The sequence below is a fragment of the Archocentrus centrarchus genome, chromosome 21 (genome assembly GCF_007364275.1).
Source record: "Archocentrus centrarchus isolate MPI-CPG fArcCen1 chromosome 21, fArcCen1, whole genome shotgun sequence".
Taxonomy (NCBI): domain Eukaryota; kingdom Metazoa; phylum Chordata; class Actinopteri; order Cichliformes; family Cichlidae; genus Archocentrus; species Archocentrus centrarchus.
In genome coordinates, this window is record NC_044366.1 from 20,437,648 (window position 1) to 20,463,505 (window position 25,858).

A 25,858-nucleotide genomic window follows, 5' to 3' on the forward strand; every position below is an offset into this window, starting at 1 on the left:
CCCCCGCTCCTACCCCTTCGTCTCTGTGAGGAAGCGAGGCGCGCCTCCGCCGCTCGTTGTGGATCAGCTGATCAGCTACAGAGAGGATCCCCGCCCCGTTGTGACTGTGAACCCTGGCGCTGTGGGAATGGTTGTTTTCACACGCACACATCCTTTTTTTCTTTGAGTGGCGTTTGCCTAGAGGATGCACCATCAGGACCGGGCTGTCTGCCGCTCGTGTTTGAGTGCTTTGAAGCGAGCGTGGCCCCGCGCGGCTCGTGCTGGTTTCTCAGTTGGTGAGTCATTCATGCACCACGTAGCTAGCTGGCTTTCTTTAACAGTATGTGCTGTATTATTATAACAAAAAACAAACAACAAAAAATCTCCTCTGACGTTGAGAATGAAAATCCTGCTCCTTTAGTGATTTTAAACTGGCTGCCTGTGTATTTGAATGCTGTAACAGTGAGGAGAAAACACATTTGACTACTATTAAATGTCTTTCCTAGCCATTGAGATAGTGATAGTATCATGCAGCCTGTGGTCAAGTCGTGCTGTTACATAATCTGCAGCCTCTGATGCTACAGTGTACTTACAGGCTAAAGGCTGCTGCGGCCAACTGTTATTTGGCCACATTTCATGCTGCATCCACTGCCCCCCCATCAGCCAGCACCATCCCAATAAAGCCTGTTGTAGTGGTGGTGTCAGTCAGCTGATGGGGCTCGTTGTGTGTCTTGGTGTGTGTTTCCACCCTCAAAGCACACACACACACACACACACACACACACACACACTCCTGTGCCTGTAGAAATGCATGGTTTTATCGCACTTACTGTTTTGCTGATAGTTACAATGAGGAAGTGAGAATGTAAACTTTGTTCTGCCTGGCCTGCGCAGTTTGACTATCAACCTGTCACCTGTGATTCGGACGTGTCTTTAGAATCCAATTTTCCCCAATGGCTACACACACACACACACACACACACACACACACACACACACACACACACACACACACAGTAGTTGCATGAATAAAAACATTGCAAATAGGTCTTAGACTTACTTGTCTTAATATAAGTTATGTTTTGTGGGGAGAAAAACACCTTGAAACATACAGTATAATCCATCAGTGACAGCCTGGATTTTGCAAACCGTGTTGGTTTTACAAATAATGAATGAAAGACTGTTTAACGTAATAGCTGTCATGATGTTGATGCATAAGCAAAGAAAACTCTTTGCAAACAGAGCTGACATGTGTCACATACACGTGTCATTGATCACACATACTGAAGTACACAGATAAGAGTCAATGCACGTTACAGTATGAAAAAACAAAAAGGGGATGTCACTATTTTTGAGATTAATGCATGAGCAGCCTGTATTTTCTTGTCACTCATGTAATCTGCAGAAATGGAAATGTCTGAGGTCATATAGCAACCCTTGTATGACTGTAGGACACTATTACATCTTAAAAATGTCTCACTCAGTTGATTGCGCTTAACAGTACTTTCTGCGTGACATTAGGCTAATTGAAGAACCTGCGTTGATGGTAGTTTGTGTAGCGTTTTGGCTATGCAGAGAGAAGGATTGTGGGAATTCAACCTGGCGATGCACTTGCATGCAGTCATCCAAAAAGGACCATACAAGTGCATTACTCAAGTGTGATGATGTGATCCATACGTAGTTTTCCAGTTGGTTGAAAAGTTGACTTGAACAGGAAGGGGAGTGACAGCAACGTTCACCCTAAAGAGGAAGAAGAGTTTAAAAAAAAATTCAAAGACCACAAAAGGCTCACATGAGAAGCACTGTGGCTTGATTGTTTTGGGTTTTTTTTTAATACTCTGTTTCACTTAACTATAAAGAAGTTCATCTTTTGTGACTTCTGTCCTCTCTGCAGGGCCAAACTAAAGTGCCACAACAACAGCACAAAGATAAACAAGAGTAGCCACAATTATATTAGTTGTTCTACATATTCTTGACAGTGTCCTCAACTGACAGTACACAGCTACAACATGTAGATGTGGGTCTGCAAAGCTCTGCATAGTACCAAACATACTTAAATTGCCCAAATCCCCAGTGTGCGATGTCAGCAGCACTGCAGTGTGGTGATTGCCGCTTTGCAGCAGGAATGTCCTGGGTTCGAGCTGAGGCTTCTCTTTGAGGAGTTTGCATGTTCTCCCCACACATGCATGGGTTCTCCACAGTCGAAAGACATGCATGTTTGGTTAACTGATGATTCAAAATTGGCTGCAGGTGTGAATATGAGCAACAGAATGGTCGCCTGTCTCTGTGTAAGCCCTGCAGCAGAGGGGTGATCTGTCCAGGGCAGGGGTGGGCAATTAATTTTCCCAAGGGCTGCGCTAATAAGCTTATAAAAAGAAAAACAGATCTGAGTTCACCTTATTGGTGCAATCTTCCATAACAGTCCCAGTTTCTCATGTGGCCCCTTGGGAAAATTATTGGATATTGGATAAGCTGATGAACAGGCAGAAGGATTGATTCACAAAATGTTATCTTGGAGTATTTTTAAAGTGAGACCAAAATGGTGATCAATACCTATCAGCCAGTCTGCTGACTGGCTCAGCTTTGTTGAGTGGCCAGTGTATATCTGTTGTGTGTACATTTTTTCAGCTGGCTAAGTGCTCAAAGAACAGATTTTGTTGTTTCCCACCATCAAAAGAGTGAATAAATAACAGTAAAAGAAACCACATGAATAAAAATATTGAAACTAGCATTGCCTACTGGGGAAAAAGTGCTATTTTAAACATCTGTTTTGGTAGAATTTTGTTACTGTTTTCTTGGACTCAGTGACTCATTTGTCCTACTGGGACATGAGCTCTTGTTTGGGAGGTATTTTTAATTTTTCCTGGCTATTTGGCATTATTTGGAACTGATAAGTATAAAAATGAACCATTGTCTTTGAACAGAAATAAAAAAAGAAAAAAGTTTGTCCTCATATGGGGGCAAACTATTTATTTTATAGCATAACACAATGCATTCTCCATGGTCTAACAAAGTATAAAATGTTTTTTTTGATCACAATGAAGTGTAAGGTGCAGAAAAGCCAAAATGTAATGTCCCCATCTGAGGACCCGGGGCCTCAGGAGACCACTGTCTCTCTCCCACTTCCTCATTCAGTGGGTCTAGAACTCTTTGTCTCTTTTCACTGGTGACCATTAATATTCTGTTGTAGGCAGAGCAGTTTAAGTAGCTTTTCATTTGTTGTCTTTGTTGGAATTGGATTGTTTCAGTCAATTTCTAAATTTTTCTCGATTTTATGTATCTACTAAATGGCATGTGATTTCCCCATGAGTGCACTGCTGTCCTGAGCACGTGCTGCTGGGGTTGTTTACAGTGGTAAAACCCTCTTAGATCAGCCACAGGGAGACCAGATGTCTGTGCTTCTCTAATCCTCCCTTCTTTCTCCCCCACCCATCCCTTTGTTTAGCTACATTCAAATGCATAACATGCACATGTATACGCTAACTACTGTCTTTTCCTCAAAAATAAGGTAGGTAATAATTGTCACATTTGTGTAGTTGAAATTAAAAAAAGAAAACCAGTGGAGCATTAAGCAGCCAAAGGGCCACATATTTCCATCAACACAAGAGGTGGTGGAAACTGAAACACAGCTGAAAGATGAGTGTATTTATTCAACAGGTGGTCCAAAATCAAACTCCTAAAAAAAAAATTAATCTTCTTCTGTCTGCAGGATGTGTTAAGAGGCCAATGTTTGTTAACAAGTTTTCTATTCTGACCCTAAAAGCTGAGGGAGCTGCAATGTTGTCCCAATTTTTTTTTTGTGCTTCCCAGAGGGCCCAAAATCAATTAATGCTGTTCCAAATTTTCATGTAGACAAGACAGAAGCAAAGTTGATCTCTCTGTGTGTTTTTGTGCTCAGCTGGTTGCTTGTTTTTCTCCAGCTGTGCTTGCAGGGCTGCACAATTTGCATTAGAAAGTTTCCTCCTCCTCAGACTAACAGGTCAAACAGCCAAACACTGAGAAGTCATGAATGAGGGCATTTGTCTGTGTTGCCTCAGAGCGTGCGCATGTCAGTGAACAGAGCCTAATTAGATAATTTTATTTGGAATAAACCAGCCTCAGAGGCAGAGGATATCCAGCAGGTTTCACACGCATTTATGCTGCTACTTATTTACCTGTTCTCCTCAAAAACTCTCATTTGCCTCGCCATATTTTATTTTATTTATTTATTTATATTTTTATTTTACCAGACTTATTGCGCTGAAGATGCTGGGATCGGACTAAGGTATCATGGATCCTGAGGAGTTAGAACTGCAGAATGACTACCGTTATCGTAGCTATGCGGCAGTCATCGAGAAAGCGCTGCGAAACTTTGAGTCCTCAAGTGAGTGGGCAGATCTCATCTCTTCACTGGGAAAACTCAATAAGGTACAGTCCGAATGTGCAGAGATTTTTTTTTCTTGTCTTTGTGGTGTTGATGTTTTGTTTCACAGCTGCTATCTGTCTTTCAGTTCCCTGGAGTTATGTGTCAGTTCTTGTTTCCCTATTTCCTTCTTTGCCCTGTCTGTTTAACAGCTTTATAACTAGCAATAAATGTGCCACTGTCCATTTTCACTTGTCAAGCAGATGTTGACTTTGGAGTGTCCCTGTGTGTTAATGTCAAGCAGCTGGAATGTGAGGGAGAAATTAACCTGATAAATATAAAACTGTAAATGACATTTACAGGCATCGAATCAGGTTCCTGTCTGTGTCTCTGGGGGGTTTGTTTTGTTGTCATGTTCTGACAAATTCTCACATATCATGTTAACTCTTTGGATGGCTGCAAACACAGTTTTTCTCATTTCTGCCTTTGAAACAGGCCCTACAGAGTAATCTGCGATACTCACTCCTGCCCAAGAGGCTGATCATAGGGAAGCGTCTGGCTCAGTGTTTGCACCCGGCCCTGCCCAGCGGTGTGCACCTTAAGGCTCTGGAGACCTATGAGGTCATTTTCAAAATCATTGGAACAAAATGGCTGGCCAAGGATCTGTTCATTTACAGGTAAAAAACAAACAAAGTTTAATGCTTAAAGGAAAATTAAGACCTTATAGAGAATTTCTAATGTGTTGTATGTGTTTTTGTGTTTTTTAGTTCAGGATTGTTCCCACTTTTGGGCCATGCAGCCATGGCAGTAAAGCCTGTCCTGCTGACACTGTATGAGCGTTACTATCTCCCGCTGCAGAAGGCTTTGCTGCCTAGTCTCCAGGCTTTCATAACAGGTCTCCTACCAGGCCTGGAAGAAGGACTGGAGGTCTATGATAGGTATGTAACATATGCTGTTTTTATTGTTTTAAAAAAAAAAAAGAGGCCAAGGATGATCTCAGTCTTCCATTGTTGTGAAAAAAGTTAGTGTATTATGACTGAATTCCACCTTTAATAGCTACAGGACATGTTCTGTTTGCACTTGTGTGAGTAAACTGAGTACAAAAGTACAGTTCCAAGCATAATTTACAGACTCATTAGAGGAGGAACAAATGGGCTTAGGAGTGAGAGCTGCAAGGTAGAAAAGCTAGATTTGCAGTTTCAGGGTTTGTTTTCATGGTATTTGTTGTCCATAACAACATATATATAATATAGAATAAGCATAGTTAATTAAATATTGGATATACTTGGAAGATAATTTAAAGATACGTTGCTGGCATGTGAGCCAGCTAGTGCTGTGCACCTGTAGTATGGGTAATGTAGTGTAGTGGCTTACTCATTCACCTAACAAGTGTAAAATCCCTGGTTCAGTCCTGAAGGAGACACAAATCCTATTGAGGCTGCATACAGGAAAGGCGTCCTGCAGTTTATAAAAAAAAATTCTGCCAAATCATACATCCGAAGCTGCCTGCTGTGGCGACTGCTTGTGAATAAGGGAGTAGCTGAAAGTAGCTTCATTGTAATTCTGGAGTTATGTAATGAGATGCTATATAATATTTCAAATCTATACACCTATTAAAAAAAGCCCCCCAAAAATCAAAAAAACCCACACACTCCTGATATAAGTTTGGTTGTTTTTCACTTGAAATTTACCTCCTCGTGCAGTCATTCACTGCTTTTAGGAATGCGTTTGCAATCACCGGAGGTGTCTAAGGGAAAACATTTGGTGCAAACCACACATGTGACATCCTGCTCACATTTCCTTTTTTTTTTTTTTTTTTTTTTTGGGCACACCGGCACAATCATCACTCACCACCTAACCCCCATCCTTCACCAGATCTCATTACCTGCAACGTGAAATTCAGGCTGGAAACAGTCACATCTTTAGGTACATCACATTAGGCAATGATCCAAACTTAGCAAGAATGCTGGAAGTGGTGTATTGCTGCACAGGGATGTAACTTTAAAGTATATATATTTAAATTAAGTAATGAGGGTTGGCTTTTTATGGATGCAGTCATGATACTTGTGGATCTGAACTGATATACAGACCTATTGCAATAGAGTGAGTCCTCACTTTACCTTTTTCTGTTTGCTTATTCAAACATGTATTGTCAATATTTCAGTTTGAGTTTCATTATGAATGCCACTTTTTTACTGTTTATTTTGCACTAATGTACACAGCAGTCAAAAAGTATTCATGCCTAAATTTGCGGCAAAAGTCATCAGTATAATTTATGTTCTGAGTTGCTGGGCTCCACAGGATTGTGTACTGACTAATCATTTCTTACATTACTATACTCAGCCAGTGGATATTTATGGTCAGACCTGATTGCTGTGACATTGGACGTGTTGCTGAGTGCATGTTACTGAGTTGTTTCCACTTTGTACCCTTCTGCTGTCAAGGACTGATGCTCTGCTGGTCAAGTTGTCACTCCTGGTGGGTCAGCAGGTCTTCTATGGTGCCCTGTGGGGGAGCATGCTGGTCACCCCTATGGTGCGACTGCCTGCTTCCGTCTTTATAGTCACACATTTTGACCGCATGGCCTCACTGAGCCAACAAACGTACATGCTAGGCTACGATCACCAAGTAGTGGTGAGTGCCTGCGTTTGTCCTCCTTCACACATGAAATCTTTACTTATGAATACAATTCCTGACATTTTCCTTCCCCTTAATTTTTAAAGTTCATGCCATCAGCTGCCTGAACTTTCTTCTGTCTCCAGGTGAAGTCACTTTGGCTTTCTCTGCAAGATTCAAATGCTTTGGTGCAGAGGAACACACTTGAAATCCTGCTCTACTTTTTCCCCTTTGCGACATGCCTGGTAGGTACCCATAAGAAGGCGATCCTTGTGTTCTAGATATTTTTAGCTCTAAGCAAACTATTTGTTATCCTAATATAAAACCTATTTTCAGTTTTATGTCCAAGGAAAATAATTTTTTTATAATAACCAGTCTTGTTTCTGTTCATTATCATAGCATTTTGTGCACCACTACTTAACACAGTACAGTGAGGTAGTCAGTTAATCCAATTATCTAAACACAGCAAGTACACATCTGTGTCGTATTTATTCTCCATTTGGTTGTCGGAAATCTCCATTGGATGTGACGTTTTTATACTTGTATGATTTTTGTGCTTTGTTTTTCCTTCCAAATAATTAAGTTAAGATAACTGAGTTAAACTGTAAAACATGATGTTGCTTGTCCCCGTGATCCAGCACTGGCTGCAAATTATGAGCTTTGATCAGTTAAATGTCACTGTGATCAAAACGAAAGATGAAGAAAAGTTAAAAATGTACATATTAAATTTGGGGTTAGGGGGGAAAAAAAGACAGGAATGATCCTTTAATTATGTCAATCTGTGCTACACCCTGCGATGAGAATTATAATAAAACATGTTATACTGTTGCGAGTTGTCAGTAAGGTATATTGTATATAACTGTGTCTGTGTGTTGTTGGTTAGAACCCAGCAGAGCCCGCCATCGCTCTGAGCGTCAAAGACATGATCACGGTGGTCTCTGCAGCCTCGCTCACGCTACTCAGAAGAGACATGTCCCTTAACAGACGCCTCTACGCCTGGCTCCTAGGTCCTCATCATATACCTCAAAGCAGTGGTTCCCAAAGTGTGAGCCGCAGCCCACCAGGGGGCTGCGGAGGTACTGCAGGGGGTCTGTCGTAACTTCAGTTTAAAATGACTTGCAAGTATGCATAGTTACATAAATGTATTTATTTATATAAAAAGTGAATTACAACTGGTAATAGGAAGTGATTAGTTTGTGATATTACTCATTACACTGACCTAAATTTACTGGTCTTGTATTGAAGCTTTTTAAGGGGGCCGCAGCACTCTTGACTTTGGGAACCACTGCCTCAGAGAAAATTCACATGTAACACTGTTTGGCAAAATTTGCTGGTTTTGTTTCCTGTTCGCTTATATTTGTCTTTATGTGTATGTATTTCCAGGGACAGACATAAAAGGAGGAATGGTGGCTCCACATCCCGACTTTTCCACCACCATGGAGGAGCACACGGCATTCTACTTCAGCACCTACTCCAGAGATTTTCTTGTGAAGGTAGCTAATGTATTTAATAGCAAACAGATGAACAAAAAAATACATGAAAAATATTCTATACATCTATATTTTTGGTTTAAACATCAAATATATGCTTCTTCCTCAGTCTTATCTATAGTACGGTTCAAACATTTCTGAGCCACCCCTCATTTTTTTTCATATTTTGTTATAAAAGTGGGAAATAGGTGCAGAGATTTATTGAAACGTGCAAACATACAAGGAAATGCCATATATATGAGGGGGAAAATAGACTGTACAGTTCTAATGAGCTTGAAAGTCAATATTTAGTGTGACCACTTTTATTCTTTAACATAGCCTGAACTCCTTTAGGCAGCTTTCTTGTCCTTTCTTTAAGCAGTATTCAGGAATAGTTCTCCAGCCTTCTTGAAGGACATCCAAAGCTCTTCTTTGGATGTTGGCTGCCTTCTGTTTTGCTCTCTATCAAGATGATCCCACACTACTTCAATAATGTTGAGGTACAGGCTCTTGGGAGGCCAGTCCACGATTGATAGTGTTACACTGTGTGTTTTTCAATCCAGGTATGCTTTTACTGCATTAGCAGTGTGTTTGGGCTAATTGTCATGCTGAAAAATGAAGTAGTTGTCAATCAGATGCATTCCAGATGGTATTGTGTGGTGGATCAAAACCTGATGGTACTTTTGAGTGTTTATAATTCCATCTCCAACACCGCTGGCTGAAATGGAGCCGCAGACTATGACAGATCCTCCACTGTGTTTTACAGATTGCTGTAGACACTCGCTCCTGACCTCCTCTGTACATATTGATGATGATTTGAAAGAAAAAATAAAAAAGACCTTTGAATTCATCATTCCACAAGACCTGTTGCTACTGAGTTTCAGTCCAGTTCTGTAATTTGGCATACCTCAGCCTTTTCTCCCTGTTTCAGTCCCTTAATAATGGCTTCTCAACAGCCACCCTTCTACTGAGACCATTTCTGATGAGGCTTCAGTGAAGGGCCAGATGTATCTCTCAGGTTGTGTGTCAGGTCTTTGCTGGATTTGTTTTCCTGTTTCTTAAGGTCATGGCTTTCAGATACTGTTCATCTGCTGTAGATAGCTTTTTAGGCCTGTCCCTTTTTCTTTTGTTCTCCACTCGCCCAGTTTCCTCAAATTGTTGAAGCACTCTCTGCACACCGTGATGAGATATGCCAAGTTTTGATATAGTAGAACACAGGGTAACAAAATAACAGTGATACTAAGGTAAATTATTTCCAGGCATGACTTGATTAGCAAGTCACATGTTGTCACCTGTTTCTCTAAATCTTATTTGTTTATGTCTCTGACTTCAGGCTTTGATTAACATCCTCAAACAGAAGGATGTGGATAGCGACCCGGAAAATGTGACGAGTTACCTCAGGCCCTTTCGCATCATTATCAGTCTGCTTGATAAACCGGAAATAGGTAAGCAGCATGAAGCAGTACAGTACACAAAAACATCCAAGGTGCTGAGTTAGTTTATTTAGTGGTCTGTTTTACCTTGATGATGATAATGGTTTTGCTCAGGTCCGCCTGTCTTAAGCCGTGTGTTGTTGGAAGTGGTCCGAGCTTTCTACAGCTACTGTCGGGAGATGCTGGGAGAGGAAACAGTCACCAGCTCAGGACTCTCAAGCAACCAGTTAGCTAGGTAAGAGCAGTAAATGGTAAAACAGATGCACTGCATGCTCACTGTTGGAAAAGTTTTGGATGAATCCAAAAAACATGTCTTATTGTGTTTTTCCTAAACAGTAAGATAAAAGAGAATAAGAATGCCTCCGAGATCATAAAGACCGTGAATATGCTTGTGAGTTCCATGAACAGTGAATATCTGTGGGAGTACATGACTCGACGCTTCTGCGCTTCTCTCAGGTATGCAGATGATGCAGGAATCTTCCTTATAATGGGGAAATTCTACAAAGCCTGCTTATATGCAGCCTGCGTGCAAAGGTTCCTTGTCAAAAATCAGCTTACAAGGAACATTGTTTCGCTCTTCACTCTAGCAACAAAGATGACCCACCAACTCCTCCTGAGCAGGACCGCAGTCATCCCGCGCCCTCCGTCTCAGAGATGTCCAGCCTCATCATTTTCCTGCTTGATGTTCTTCCTCTGGTAAACGACACAAACATCTGCACATCATTGCACATCCATCTCTGTGAAGGCTAAGGCAGCAAAAGCACAGGGACATATGAGTAGTATTTTAGAACAGTATCTGTATTTTAAAAATGATTGGTTAATTTGCCAGAAAGGAGCAATATTCCAACAAAAATAGAAGACCACACTAAAAAAAATCTGTCCAAAAAAAAAACCACTGTTCCAAGTCTTTTTGATAGATTCCTAAACAGCACGTTGATCACATTTGTGCTTTGCAACAGGAGCTCCACGCAGACATTCAGTCACATTATCTACCTGAAATGCTGGGCACCATGTTGCGAACCTTGTGCAGCCACATCAACTCTGTTTGCCTGGAAGATGTCACACAGGGACTGCGTGCATGCTTCAAGGTCCTGAGTAAAATCCAGATGCCCGTGGCTTACATGGACGTTGAGACAGGGGCGCACACAGAGGAGACGGAGTTACAGTCACTGAAGGAGGAATGCACAGAGATTCAGGTTAGGCGTCCAAGATGTTGTGTCTCTTTTTAAAATTACACTTTTGGTGTTTGACTGCCTCATCATGTCAATTATATTTTATCTAGGATAAAGAGAATGAAGAAGAGAAAAATGGCAGTGCTGGTCAGGCTGATGGGCAACATGAGGACGAGGAGATAAACAGAAATGGAGGAAATGACGCAGAGCCCGCAAATGGTGTTTACCCAACACTCAGGTCTGAGGACAGTGGATTAGGCATCAGTGCCTCACCCTCAGAGCAGCACCTGCCACCAGGGGTGACCATGGTGGCTGAGGAAAATGGGGTTTTCAAAGAAGGTGAAGGAGTGTGGAGAAGGGGAGGCAGTATAGATACCATGGCCCAGTGTCTGCAAGACATCCTGGCCTTCATAACCACAAGGTAAACATCTGAGGCAGTTGTAGTCGAAATGATCATCATGGGTTACTTTTTTTTAACTGTTATTTCTAAACATTCTCAGGTACCTGTTAGTGCAAGTGGAGGATGTCAGGGGACCAAATGAAGAGCCTCACTCTGACCCATGTGCTACTTCTGTAGATCAGAAGTCTTTGATAGCAAGTGTGGGTGGACGCGAAATTAAAGACAAACTGACTGAACTGTTCACTCCAAATAAACGTAAATCCCGCCCCTCCTCTGAGGCCCAGGTCTCAGCCGCCTCTGCTGAGAAGAAAAGGGATCATGGGCATTCGGGGTGTCTGGACTGGGCAGCTGGTTATATGCCCCGCGGCAAGGCAGAGATCTCTGAGGCCTGTCGACAGGCCTTCATCGCCACCTGCCATCTTCTGCTGGAGTGCACTACCTTCCCTGTCTACCTAAGTGAAGAGGAGACTGTGGATCTCCACACAGACATGTTTGGTCACACAGGTCAGCACATGGATGCATGTGTTAATACTGCTGTTAGTTATCTTACAAATAAGTGGCTAAAACCTTTTCTTTTTCTACAGGTTATCAAGTGGACAGCCTGCCAGTGTGGCTGAGGTCCTTAATGACACTGTGCTGCCTGTCCAGAGATTACAACATCCAGCACACTGCAGTGGCTTCCCTGTTGGAACTCATTAACCACTCCCAGTCCTTGGCACTGGTTATTCAGGATAAGCACAGGCGTTATCAGAGCTCTGACTCCAACCCTCTGAGCGGGCGCCTGCAGATGGTCACTGTGCCCCCCATCTATCCTGTCCAGCTTCGCGCCATAGAAGAGGGCACTGACTTCTATCAGGTTGGGTTATCATCCATTCAAATCTTGTTCTAACTCAGAATAAATGGCCTATTTGCACTATAACAAAGTACAAAAATAGCTGAACAAGCCTCAGCAGTAAGCAAATTTGTAAAAATAATAAAACCTCAAAAATAATATAATCTATTCAAATTCAAAGCAATGAGTCAAATAAAACATTAAAAACTGTAGTGAGATTAGATTGAATTACATTTAATTTGCATGGCTTTCTAGGTTACACCATCATGTTTCAATTGGTCCAAAGTGTTTATTATTAGTTACAAATATCTCTTTATGGGCTGCTGGAGTGAGAGGAGGAAACGTGAAGGAAAACTTACAGCTAAGAAAATGAACTGCCTTCAAGACCTTTGCTGGATTTGAATGAGATAAACTAATAATAAATCACAGATGTTCATGTGTTTCTAAGCTGCCTAAATGCAAGCCAGACTCTCAAGTGCACAGCAGTGCCGTAGGAATTAGCACTGTAGCCAGAAGGTTCTAGGCTCAAGTTTTCTGGTCAACAGGGACCTTTTTGTGTGAAGTTTGCTTACTTTGCCTGTGTGGGTTTCCTCTATGTACACTGGCTTCCTCTCACAGTCCAAAGATTTGTTAGGCTGACCAGTCATTGGACACTAGCTGTGGATAATTGCAATGGTTCTTATGTAGCACTTTTATACTCTACATAAGCACTTAAAGCAGCATCTCCCATTCACACACACATTCATACAAACACTTTCTACATCTAAGTGCTTTCTATCTAACATTCACACACAATCATACACCGATGAATGCATCGGGAGCAACACAGGGTTCAGTATCTTGCCCAAGGATACTTTGGTTTGCTTTTCAGATGAGAACAGCTTCACCCTGAACACGTGACAGACAGGAAAGGGTCTGGAGAAGCTGTGGAGAATGTTATGCTGCCTGTAACACCGGTTTTGTGGTGGGTCAGTGATGGTCTGTGGAGGCATATCCATGGAGGGATGCACAGACCTCTACAGGCTTGGCAATGGCACCCTGACTTCCATTAGATATCAGGATGAAATTCTTGGAGCCATTGTCCAACCCTACATTGGTCCAGTGGGTCCTGGGTTCCTCCTGGTGCGCAACAATGCCCGGCCTCATGTGGTGAGAATATGTAGGCAGTTCCTGGAGGATGAATGAATTGATACCACTGAATGGCCTGCACACTCATTTGACCTAAATCCAATAGAACACCTCTGGGACATTATGTTTTGCTTCATCCAGGTTGCCCCTCAAATTGTCCCGGAGCTCAGTGATGCCCTGGTCCAGATCTGGGAGGAGATCCCTCAGAACACCATCTGTCGTGTCATTAGGAGCATACCCCGATGTTGTCAGACACGTGACACGTGGGGGCCCTACAAACTACAGAGCAGTTGCTTTAAGAAATTTTGGCAAAATGGGCTAGCCTGCTGCATCAACCTCTGTAGTTTGATCATTTTCATTTCCAACAAATGATGTGGCATCCTTTCTTTCCTAACACATTACCCAGTCCATATCAGTAGAGATATCCAGCATGATTTTTTTTTTTCCCTCATTGAGATCTGATGTGTGTTTTCAAAGTGTTCCTTTACATTTTTTGAGCACTGTAGATGTGTTTGAGCTTGTTTTTTAATGGTCACTGTTCGGAAGCTTCTGAGTCTTTTTTTTTTTTTTTAAAGAGACTAAAATGTTGCTGTAACTCAAAACAGTTTTTATAAATGCAGTATTTAAGTTGTTTGGGTTTTTTTTATTTATTTATGTATTGTCTGCTTATTGTTACACAGAGGGTGTCTCAGGTACTGTGGAGTCAACTGGACACAGAGAGGAGGGAGCAGCACATTTCCTGTGTGGACCTGTTTTACAGGCTACACTGTTTGGCTCCGTCAGCATCCATCTGTGAGGACATCATCTGCCAGGCGCTGTTACACAAAGACAAGGTACCAAAGCCTCCGGGCATGGCTCTCCACAGTTTTTTCACACATTTAAATTTCTTCCTAATCTCCTCTACATGTTTCAGTTTAATTGTCCCATCATGCAAACACACTCCGTAGGTAATGTGACAAGTTGAGCAAATAAGTGAAAGGTTTGTATGTTTGCTTTTCCCAGGCAGTAAGGCTGGAAGCGCTACACCGCTTCACAGTACTGTGGCACCTCACCCGGGAGATCCAGACCAACAGGACCATGTCCCTCAGTCGTTCCTTTGACCGGTAAGTACCTAGGACAGGAATAGTGGATGGTCTGATTATAAATGGGCTCAAAATAGATGCTACTTCATAAGTAGATTCACCTGACACTCTTTGATATCAGCGAAGTTGAGAAAAGTTAACAGTATGCAGATGTCACTGTGAAACTTAAACTAAAAGCAGTGTCACTTTTTTTGATTCCCACAGAGAACATTAACATAGCAGCTGACAGCTCCCTAATTTCAATACGTAATGTGGCACAATGTAAAATGTGAGAGTGTGATCTTAGGTGGGAAAGCTGTACAGTGAGGCGTCCTAGATTTGGATCCAAATTTTGGCATGTGCAACACAACGCTTAAGGGCAGAACACTTTTTCTGAGTTTGCTGTGAGTCAAATATTTTGTTGATGTTGAATTTTAAGCGAGTTAACATGGAAGCACGCTAAATGGTGCTACTGTGATGTGTAACTAACATGCTATTTTTGCTAATATGTTAAACATTACAGTTGTGGTCAGATGTTTGCGTACACTCATCATGGGCATGAATATCGTGGCAATTTGGGGCTTTTAATAGTTTCTTAGAACTGTTCTTTTTCCAGGGTGGAATGATTACACAGCAAGTATCTTTACTTTAAAAAGCAAGAGCTGGGTGCACAAGTTAGAATTTATTTATTACCATGACATTCATGCCCGTGGTGTGTGTGTGTGTGTGTGTGTGTGTAAACTTCTGACAACAACTATACATGTTAAATGGTAGTGTATGCAGTGCGTTACTAACGTTCTTGCATGCTTATGTGTAAAATGTCATGTTGTGTTCCTGTGGTTTTTATCACAGTAATATGCTAAATTAACATAATGTTAGGGTTTGGGTTTTTTTTTTTATTTATTTGTGAAGGAAGACACCTGAAACGCTTTAACTAAAAAATTAAGACATTTAATCTATTAAAGAATCAGAAGAAATTACATGTACATGGGCAAATCTTGTTCGGGGAGACACAGGCCTTCCCAGAAGAGCACCGCTCTAAGCTAAACATAACAATTTTATACTACAAGCGCTATCGATTCAAAGAGAGAGCCGTGGTTTAGTCTTGGTCTTCTCAGCTGGTTCTGGCATCATGGCACAAGCTTCTCCAATCAGCAATAAAAGCTCCGTAAAAGAAACACACACCTTCCCCTCTCACATATTCCTAATGACTTGGCAGTTTTATTCTCCTTAGCAACAGGCTACGATGACCTACACACGCCCTTCCCTCCTTAGACACAGATGTACATGTTTTGGCAAAACTTTTAAGGATAAAATAAACATTTTCTTCTCCGAGACAGAGAAGGTCATAAATAAGATCAACATATCTCCCACAGGCCGTGAAGTTAGTCTGACACTATCTATGTGTCACATGTATTATTTAATTGTCTATTATTTGCTTCAGCCACTGTCTATTAATTAATTAATAAACATAATTATTATTAATTTAATTCTTACTCTGATTATTCAGATTGACAAAGTTTTTTTTGTTTGTTTGCTTTTGGTTTTGTTTGTTGTTGTTTTGTTTTTTTTAACTGAGATTTAATTTTGAAATGTGTGTTTCTCTCTCTCTCTTAGTTCTCTGTGTGTGGTGGTGGACAGTCTGAGCTGCACTGACGGCTCAATAAGTGCAGCGGCTCAGTGCTGGCTGGTCCGAGCTCTGTCCCTCAGTGATGTGATCCGCATCCTGGAACCTATTCTGTTGTTGCTGCTGCACCCCTCCACTCAGCGCTGCTCCATTCAGAGCATCAAACAGAATTTCAGTGCTGGTAAGTGTATTCCTCAGCATGTGTTGTTCCAATGATGAAATGTAACTGTGTTAGAAATGACTTTTTTTGGTTGGTTGTATGCTTTGCCTGCTGTGTTATGCTGAGCTAACATTTCCATTGTTTTTAAGGTAACCTAAAGATTCTAAACAACAGAAGTCGAAGCTCATCCAAAACACCTGCAGACGCAATGGCAACAGAAGTCACCACCTTAAATGTCCTGAACATTGTGGACCGAGAGTCCTTGTGGGCAGAGTTGGACAGTGGTCCAGAGCCTGCAAAACCACCGGACAGCTTAGTGGCATCCAGGAGCGAGAGCGAAGAGACAGAAGAAAGAGATGAAGAGGATGGCGAGGAGCAGGAGGAGGCTGAGAGTGAACACACTGAGTCAGCTGACACCAGTGGTGCTCAGGTTTCCACAGAGAACACCAGTTCAGGCTCTACTCAATACCCCAGCATTGAGGAAGGGGGCCTGCTCAATGGCCTACGGCGGGTTGAGTCAGAGCACACACAGGCATCTGATTCGCTGTCAAGTGAAGATGAGGAGGATTTAGAGCTGGAGGCCATGGCCAAGTCTCGCCTGTTAAAACAGGAACGTGAAAAGAGAGAAGCCATCGACTCCCTGTTCCGCCACGTGCTGCTGTACCCTGTGGCGGGCGGCTGGCGCCATCTGCTCCAAGGCTTGGCACTGCTAGACAGCCTGTTGAGGAGCAGTGCTGAGTGCCCTCTGGTGGATGCTCTCTCTTTCACCTCACTGGACACAAGCTCTGCTGCACATTTAAACCTGGTGTCTAACCTTCTGCAGCGTCACCAACAGGCTCTAGATGGCAAGAGCTTCCACGGCTGCCTTCTTTCCCCTTCCTCCACCCCTTCTGCACCCCCATCCCTGCTCATCGAACTGCTGGTGTCTCTGTGCCTCCGATTCCTTCGCTCTCATTATCCGTCCTATCTGACCCTGAGTCCCCTTGACCTGCAGGGGAACAGAGAGGTGCAGGTGAAGAGTGTAGCGGTGTTGACTCGGATTGTGAACCAGCTTTGCTGCACAGCACAAGGACAGGATGTGTCCAATATGGAGTTCATCTGCAGCCTCCTCTCTGGTTGTAAAGTGCAGCAATATGCTCTGCTAACACTTTCTGCATCTATGTATGTCAGCCAGAGGGGGACAGACAAGGGACAATCTAAAGGGGTGGAGCTGCTAGAGGAGCAGGGAGGCCTCTCAGAGGAAAGTCTGGTGAATCTTGGAGCAGGAGGGGCACAGGAGCAATACCCTTTACAAATGGAATTGCTCAAACTGCTCCAGGCACTCATAGTCCTGGAATACCACGTGTGGTCAAGTGGGGCTGCCTCAGCAGCTGGGTCGAGTGGAACACCTGGCCAGCCTAGGGAGACTCGTGAATCCTCACCTGCCAGCACCCCCCTTGCTCGTGAGTGGCAAACTGCAGTCCTTTTCCAGCAGTCCATCAAAGCAGCCCAGTACGTCCAAAGCCACCCAATCACAGCTCAAGGGATGTTTGTTTCTGCTGCAGCCAGGGCTCTGCAGCCACAATATGGCTATGCCATGCACCCCCACTGGGTGTCACTGCTGTGCTCCTCTCTGCCATACTTGGGGCGGTCATTAGGCATCATTGTCACTCCGCTCATCAGTCAGATCTGCAGAAACTTGGATGAGCTAGTCAAGCTGTATGAGCATGATGGAGGAAAGACAAACCAGAGGTAACCTAAATACACAGGAGAACTTTAACTTTATAAAAAACTTTGTGACACAGTTTCTCAAACTCAGCTCTTTGCCAGATCTTTATGTATTGAACATTTACAGTTTGTGTGATATTATAATAATAGGAATTCCTAAGATAAGATTTTACTTATATGTTTTACTTTTAATTCAATATTTTATGTATTTTTCTAATTTTTCATCAGTCTGAGTGGTAAGAAGGAGAACATTGCCCCTGACTACCCACTGACTCTGCTGGAAGGCCTAACCACCATTACACATTATTGTCTGCTGGACAACAAAAGGGTAAGAAACAAAGAACATACATAAACACTGATACAGTATGTATCTCTTACATCTACGATCATTTAACGCTCATTTTGCTCCCTCTTTACCCCTCCGTCAGTCCCTCGTTGCCTGCGATCCTGTGGATGTCCGTAATGCACGCAATGCTGTGATCGAGGCACTGCCACAAATGCTCAATAGCATGACATTGCTATGGGGCGTGGTCATGAGGGAAGAGACTCAGAGGCGTGCATCAGATGCTGCTCAGAGCATCAGACACACTTCTACCTCTGTTTATTTCAGAAGCACCAAGGTATGTCTTTGTGTATGGCATCATCCCTGTTAAATAAAAGAAATAAATATCCAATATATTTTTATATGCCAAAAAGCATGTATTTATCAAGATGGAGCTCTTTTATTAATGCTTTAAATGTTATTATGAAGTCTTCTATTCACAATGTGTGCATGTTTAGGTCTTGCGGCAGCGGATACTGGACTTCCTGCTCCCTCTAACTGGTCAGTATGGCATTCAGGTAATGGCGTCACTTGGAGTCGTGTGGAGCAACAGGAAGAGTAAAAAGAGACACAAAAACAAAGTAAGGCCTACTGTGTGTAGAAACAATGAAAGGGTATTCATATCTGAGTCACTCAGTGGCTTTAAGGCACCTGCTGGCAGCTTCCCACTTTGTTCTCCTTCAGGTTTTACCTGTAGCCAGCGAGTCTCGTCAGACCATTGTGGAGCTGGTGAAATCACTGAGCACTTTGCACACAGACGCTGTCCTACACTTGGTCAAAGAGGTGGTGAAAAAGCCACATCAGATCAAAGGAGAACAGGTACAAAAGCATTGGTACTTGGAATGATGTTTTAAGATTTGTAATTTGTAAATGCCTTATTGTTTTTTTTCTTTTTCTCTCTATCAGAAGTCGACACTGGTTGATATCCCCATGTTACAGTTCAGCTTCACCTATATCCAGAGGTCAGTGCAAGAATACAGGTCAAGTACAAACCTCAGGTTAACAGATTAATCTGTAAATGATCTCTTTTGAAACAATCTCTGCTTCTGTATGTAGTATTTCAGCTCAGGCTCTACAGGAGAACGTCACTCCTCTCCTTAGTCTGTTGCGGGAGTCTGTTCAGCTCAACCTGGCCCCCCCTGGACACTTCTTACTGCTGGGGTCAGTTCTCATCTTTACTCTCATAACTATTTCTGCGTTTCAGTATTTAAACATATTGTGACGAGCTCAGGTGGAGGGAGACAGATCTGTCTACACTTGTAGTTCCTGTGTTCCACTCAACCACTCAACCCCAGGAATGCAGCTTTATTAGCATGAAGGAAAAGCCAACCACAAACAGGAACAGTGACCCGAGGTCATTAGCTGCCACAGCAGTCTCAGTCTTTGTGGGCCATTACTAGCCACACTCAACTGCAATTCACATTACAAACTAATAATAACAGTGAGAGACCAACGCAACATAACTGGAATAACTGATATAAAACTGTAACTCAACACATGAACCAGCATGAACAGTTCCATAAGGCTTTGCACTGGTGCCCCCTCCCCTTGGGCTACCACAGTATTAATAATTTTCCTTGTATATCTTTGTTAATATTTTGGGGGGGGGTTGATGTTGATGTTTAGTAACAGATTCTCTCTTGCAGAATCCTGAACGACTTTGTCAATAGACTCCCTAACTTGGACAATAAGAAGGATACTAGAGATCTGCAGGTGAGATGCAGTGTGTTAGTGTTAATGAGCTGCCGACTGACTCAGTAAGTTCTGGTCTTTAATTATTAAATCATTGTACAGGAGGTGACTCAGAGGATCCTCGAGGCAGTAGGTGGGATTGCAGGGTCATCTCTGGAGCAGACCAGTTGGCTCAGCCGCAGCCTTGAGGTCAAAGTTCAACCACAAGTGTGCCCAGAAGCAGAGGAGCCAGATGATGTTGATGTGGATGGTAAATTCCTATGACAAATCCATACAGCTGCAATGACTGGCCAGTGAGAAAATTAACTTGGCTCTACAAATCTTAGAAATATGGAGTCTAACCAGATACTTACTCTGGATGGCATTACTTTGGCCTCCAGTAACACTGTGAGGACTCTTGGAGTAATTTTTGACCAGGATATGTCCTTCAATGCACATATTAAACAAATATGTAGGACTGCTTTCTCGCATTTGCACAATATCTCTAAAATTAGAAACATCCTGTCTCAGAGTGATGCTGAGAAACTAGTTCATGCATTTATTTTTCTAGGCTGGACTACTGTAATTCATTATCAGGTTGTCCTAAGAACTCCCTGAAAAGCCTTCGGTTGATCCAAAATGCTGCAACTAGAGCGCTGACAGGGACTAGAAAGAGAGAGCATATTTCTCCCATCTACAGCCTGTCCCAGCTCTCATAGGGGCACACCCTGAGCAGCTTTCACAGGTCACTGTTTGAGTGGGACATAAGATATCAAAAGTTCAGTAGCAGGACCACATCCTAAACACTTCCCTTCCTTTTGCATCTATAAGCACAAGCATACCCCACAAACCCGTTTGTCATATCCATTTTTCTTTCGCATTTAGGGTTGGGGTCCTTGCTAGTGAATCATTGCTTGAGGGCCTTTGTCTCCTAATACTGACTTTGATCTTATGTTGTAATGTTTCTGTCACCTCTTAGTGCATCTAACAAATTATCCTACTGCTCTTTCTGTCCTTGCTAGAATCCGCAGCTCAAGCTAGCACCATGGTCTCCTCTTCTGCTCCCTCAGTTTACAGCGTGCAGGCTCTTGTACTTCTGGCTGAGGTGGGATTTTATTTATTATTAAATAAATAGATACATGTTTTTGTGTGCGCTCAAGGTACTGTTTAACATCATTTTGAACTGTGTAGATCTTGGCACCACTTCTGGACATGGTATATCGCAGCGACGAGAAGGAGAAAGCTGTTCCCCTCATCTCACGTCTCATGTACTATGTTTTCCCCTACCTGAAGAACCACAGGTAACTTGCGTAATGCTGACAGCTTTGGTCTCATAGGGCTTAATAGAATCCTTTAACTTGGACTTTCCCTCCTGTAGTGCCTACAACATGCCCAGCTTTGAGGCAGGTGCTCAGCTGCTTAGCAGTCTCAGTGGGTATGCCTATACCAAAAGGGCCTGGAAGAAAGAGGTTTTTGAGCTTTTCATGGACCCCCTCTTCTTCACGATGGATGCCTCCTGTGCACACAGGTTTGTATATTGTGTGTTGCATACAATTTTTTTATACACACATTTATTCACCTTCACCTTGAAATGCCCCATTAGTCTCATACAATAAATATGTAATGCTCGACTTTTAGGCTGACCACTTAGAAAGTGGGGAAGAAAATGGCTAGCAAAATAAGACAAAAAATTTTAACAAATTTCCATTAGGGAGGGAATTTGCTTTTCCCTAACCCTAAAAAGCGATCAACACATAAAACTGAATGTAAGGAAACATTTTAAGTTCACACTGATGCCACAGTTCAATAAGTTACATGCCTCAGGGATCCTAAAAAAAAAAGAAGCAAGCACTGGCTTTTTAAAATATCCCTGTTGTGGAAAACATCTTGAAAACCTGACAGTGGTGTTAATCTCAGCCATGGCCCTGACTTGCTAACCATTAACCCTTCCACTGCACAGATTTCACATGAATCAGAGCAAACCCTAATCCCTGTTATTTTCAGGCTTTCTTAAGACTTAAAGCAGGTCTTGGTGGGAAAGGTGCTCTTAAATGTTTAACTGTGTGTCTAATTCAAAGAACGTACAAATGGTTGAATGAAGAAAAAGCTTTTAATTTACTGTCAAAGAGAGATAAGGTGAGTTATAGGGAGTTCTGATTAATCCTGCAGATGTTCACAGGTATTCACAGGTGTTCCCAGAATAACATGAAAGTCTGAAATCTGAATTGGTGTTAATGGCGCACACCATGTGCACAGCACAAACCAACAAAAAGTAAACATCAAATATACATTTAAACACCAAACAACACACTCACTTGTATCATTTAACATTTAAGACTCAGTAAATCTTGATGTTGTCCAACAGAAGAAAGAAAACAATTATCTTTATAGGAAGTCCTTAAATATTATCAGCAAGTATACTCTCAATTATTATGGTAAAGGAAAAAACACAGAATCTTCAATCCAACACATCCTCTTCACTGATTGTGATGCACTCAGTTCTCACCGCACAAAAAACACTTTCTTATAATATTCAGTCACTCTAACTCTTACCCATAGTAGACATGCATTTGGCATAAAAAAAATTTTTTTTCTTATGTTTTGTTTCATCTTTAAAGCATTTGATCTGCCAAAAGTTTTGAATTGTATTGTATATACAACTTCAACATCACCAGCCCCTAATGCCTGCCGCTTGCTCGCTCTGTGTTCTCTGTAGTTGGAAATCCATTATTGACCACCTGCTGACTCATGAGAAGACCATGTTTAAAGACCTCATGAGTGAGTACAGCCTAACTCTGCAAAGATACTGAAAGTATAAATGTGAGAGCTATTCTGTGGTAAGAGTTCAGGATTCTCAAGGATTGGAAGTGATCTACAGACAAAAAAAAACAGTCACAGTATCACAGTAACAAATTTAAATGAGATGTTTTCATTTACTATTATAAATCTGCATTTGTTTGTACTACAGGCATGCAGAGTAGCTCCTTGAAACTGTTCAATAACGTTGACCAGAAGCCCATGCTGCTGAAACGCCAGGCGTTTGCCATGTTCAGCGGGGAACTGGACCAGTACCACCTCTATTTGCCCCTCATTCAAGGTGGGTCACTGTTACTGCATATTTATGTACATTTTATGGGATTTAGCTCAATCTAGCTTGAAAAACAACCATTAAAATCAATTTTGTCCTTCCTCTTCCTTTCAGAGCGTCTCACAGAGACTTTACGCATGAACCCGAGCCCTGCTGTTTTTGCCCAGATGTTCCTGATGTTTCGTGTTCTCTTGTTGCGGATTTCCACCCAGCACCTGACATCTCTTTGGCCCATAATGGTCACAGAACTGGTAAGAAGCCGTTTCTCTAAGAAACTGGTTTTAGACATGGAGCAAACTGTGTTTAACACCTTTTTGTATCTGTTTTTTAGATTCGCACTTTTACACGTCTGGAGAAGGTTCTGAAAGTGGATAAAGACAGCTCAAAGTGGGTCAATTCTTTTATTCATAAACTCCTGATTCATTCCATTCTGTTGAGTGTCTCACTCTTAAAAACCTTGTGCCTTTTTCTTTTGTTCTTGTGTACCACCAAGACTGGCTAAGGTGGGGCGTGGAACCCTTGACAGAAATGGACAGGTTAATTTCTCTCAGGCAGAGTTGGACATGTACCTGTCAGCCTGCAAGTTTCTGGACACCTCCCTGGCTTTCCCCCCAGAGCGGATACCACTCTTTCAAATGTAAGAGAGGAAATAAGGACAAAAGGGCTTAGAAACACACACATACATTTGTTGTGAGATTGATTAATAATTAGTCATTTTGTTTGGATATTACTGTCTGTCTTACCTAATTTGTGTAAATATCTGTTTACCATACAGGTATCGCTGGGCATTTGTTCCTGAAGTGGATGTAAGTCGTTACAGTGGTCCAGAAAATGCACTGATAGAAAATGAACAAGAGTGCATTCCACACGTTGTGAGAGTACTGGAAGGAATACAGCAACGCTATAGGGTAAGAAACCAGAGCTGGAACAGTAAATGTTTCTCCAATTTCAAGTATTTTTAAAAGTTTTGGGGTAAAAGATTCATAGTCAGGGTCACCAAAATTAAGAAAACGTCCTTTTAGTCTAATCTGTGAATAATCTTGTCCCACACACGGAAGGCACATTGTAGGCCTGCTTACAGGTCAGGAGCCAGGTCACCATCACTGCCTCGCAGTTATGTATCTTTCACCCCTCCACCTCGTTCATGATTTTCATAATCTTCTTTCAAAAATGTTTCTCATGTTTTTTGAGCAAGCACCCAGTCTCACTAAGTCAAACTTACATGTATGTTCTGTATGTGCCTCTTTCAACTTGGTGTGAGTTTGAGGACCCGTTTACATGACATCGTTTCAAAATAAAAGCGGCACAGTTTGGATGCGTCTCGGCCTCCCGTTTACACGAGAACAGAGTGAAAATGATACATTTTGGAAACGGGCTCCAGGAGCCCAGCACATCAGAACAACACCATTTCCACTGGAAACATTGTGTAAATGGGCCTTGAATGGATGATTTTTATCAAAAACTAAGTCCAAATAATTCTATAAATCTGGTTGCCATAACATAATCATACAGGGTAATTATGCTGTCCTGCAGAGGTCTGTTTCTGTGTTAAATAGCATAAAAAATGAAAGACAAAATTGTAATGGGGATACAGACCAGGGGTTAAAACACCTCCCAGTTAGTGCATTAGTTTCTCAGAGCTGAAAGTGGAAATGACTCAATCAAAGTGAACATTTCAGGGATGAAATTTACTAATTTTTATTAGACTTGTTTAATAGAAACCATTTATAATATTTAGTCGCCTCACTCTGATTATGGTGCCCTGTCTTGCTATTTCAGACGCTTGATGAACTGAGCGAGGAATCTTCAACAGAGCATTTGGAGTTCCCCCTCCTCACTAAGCACTCCCTCTCCTCCATCACCCAGTTGTTGCCTTTCCTTCGCACCCTTTTCCATTCCTTCCAGGGCTCTCCCCCCTCCAGGGATCCCGCAGCCTATGTCCCTGTTGCCGACTACCCACCCGCCAGTTCACATGCAGTCCTGATGAAGCTGGAGCACATCACAGAAGAAGAGTTCCTCGACTCCATGGAGAGCTAGAGACCCTATCCTGAAGCTTTTTTGACCAGCAGCCATACAAGTTAAATATGTATAATGGGCACAATCAGTAGTTAATGTTGTATTGTGAACTAGGGAAAAAAAAAAGGAAATGTTTTGAAATTTTGCTTTTCAGTGTTTTAACTTCTTGTCTGATTTTCACATGGAATCTACAGGGAAAAAACAAAGGGATGTTATGGTGATTGTTTACAAGGGTCTTTGGTATCTGAAATGATGGGAATTCATCGGTTATGGAAATTAATTACAAATCATTGGGAAATGCTTCTTTCTCATCTGCAAGTTATTCACACACTGAGACTGTCCCATTAGCATCTTCTGTTTGCTTTATGACTGAAAACAATTACCATTGTGGATTTTACAAAGCATGCATCATATAATAATGATCGCTCTAGCAAAGATTCTTCAAGTTTGGCACCAATAAGCAGGTTTCTTTATGAAGGATCTAATTAAGTAATGTTGTTCATTTCCATAACTGTTAACTTCAGTCTGTAGTACAACTATATACAGGTCTCTTTGACTTAGAGAGTGTAAAGACTGATTGTCTTTATGCTTGATAAAGATTGATAATAAGTTATCCTAAGAGTTTCATTGGTAAGTTACTGAATGTGTTTTGTGTATAACAGGAAAAAAACTTTTTGGTGTTTAAGGGAATTTGTCCATGGAAAGTTTTTACAACTGGCCATTATCTGTTCTTTTTCCACAGTGCTGAATGTTTAAGTTATTTTGAATGTTTAAAAGACCAGGTCGAGTTTTAATTTAGCAAAAATAAAATTCAATAAATCAAACATTAAAATGA

At 41.9% G+C, this 25,858-nt stretch overlaps 1 protein-coding gene across 2 annotated transcripts; it reads left to right on the forward strand.

Annotated features, from left to right (window-relative positions):
* The first annotated feature begins 90 nt into the window (after nucleotides 1–90).
* On the forward strand, nucleotides 91–25,858 carry dop1b (DOP1 leucine zipper like protein B). 2 transcript variants are annotated; one of them, XM_030757900.1, is made up of 38 exons: nucleotides 91–275; nucleotides 4,209–4,386; nucleotides 4,817–4,998; nucleotides 5,089–5,259; nucleotides 6,766–6,955; nucleotides 7,084–7,182; nucleotides 7,821–7,944; nucleotides 8,321–8,430; nucleotides 9,740–9,851; nucleotides 9,954–10,074; nucleotides 10,176–10,295; nucleotides 10,427–10,535; nucleotides 10,799–11,035; nucleotides 11,122–11,432; nucleotides 11,512–11,915; nucleotides 11,996–12,267; nucleotides 14,052–14,204; nucleotides 14,374–14,474; nucleotides 16,050–16,240; nucleotides 16,369–17,950; nucleotides 18,155–18,254; nucleotides 18,355–18,546; nucleotides 18,707–18,829; nucleotides 18,933–19,067; nucleotides 19,155–19,210; nucleotides 19,305–19,409; nucleotides 19,895–19,961; nucleotides 20,043–20,190; nucleotides 20,942–21,024; nucleotides 21,111–21,220; nucleotides 21,298–21,447; nucleotides 22,636–22,697; nucleotides 22,888–23,016; nucleotides 23,122–23,258; nucleotides 23,339–23,394; nucleotides 23,501–23,644; nucleotides 23,783–23,915; nucleotides 24,787–25,044. In XM_030757900.1, exons 2-38 carry the CDS (start codon nucleotides 4,249–4,251, stop codon nucleotides 25,042–25,044), a joined length of 6,915 nt encoding a protein of 2,304 aa, XP_030613760.1. In that variant the 5' UTR covers nucleotides 91–275; nucleotides 4,209–4,248. The 2 variants fall into 2 exon arrangements, with proteins under 2 accessions (XP_030613760.1, XP_030613761.1); XM_030757901.1 differs by lacking the exon at nucleotides 91–275 and having other exon boundaries at nucleotides 4,249–4,386; nucleotides 24,787–25,858.

Coding starts and splice junctions, on each gene's coding strand:
- dop1b (XM_030757900.1), top strand. CDS start 4,249: ATGGATCCTGAGGAGTTAGAACTGCAGAATGACTACCGTTATCGTAGC. Junction 11,916..11,995: donor AGACATGTTTGGTCACACAG/GTCAGCACATGG, acceptor CTTTTTCTACAG/GTTATCAAGTGGACAGCCTG. Junction 21,221..21,297: donor CCCTACCTGAAGAACCACAG/GTAACTTGCGTA, acceptor TCCCTCCTGTAG/TGCCTACAACATGCCCAGCT.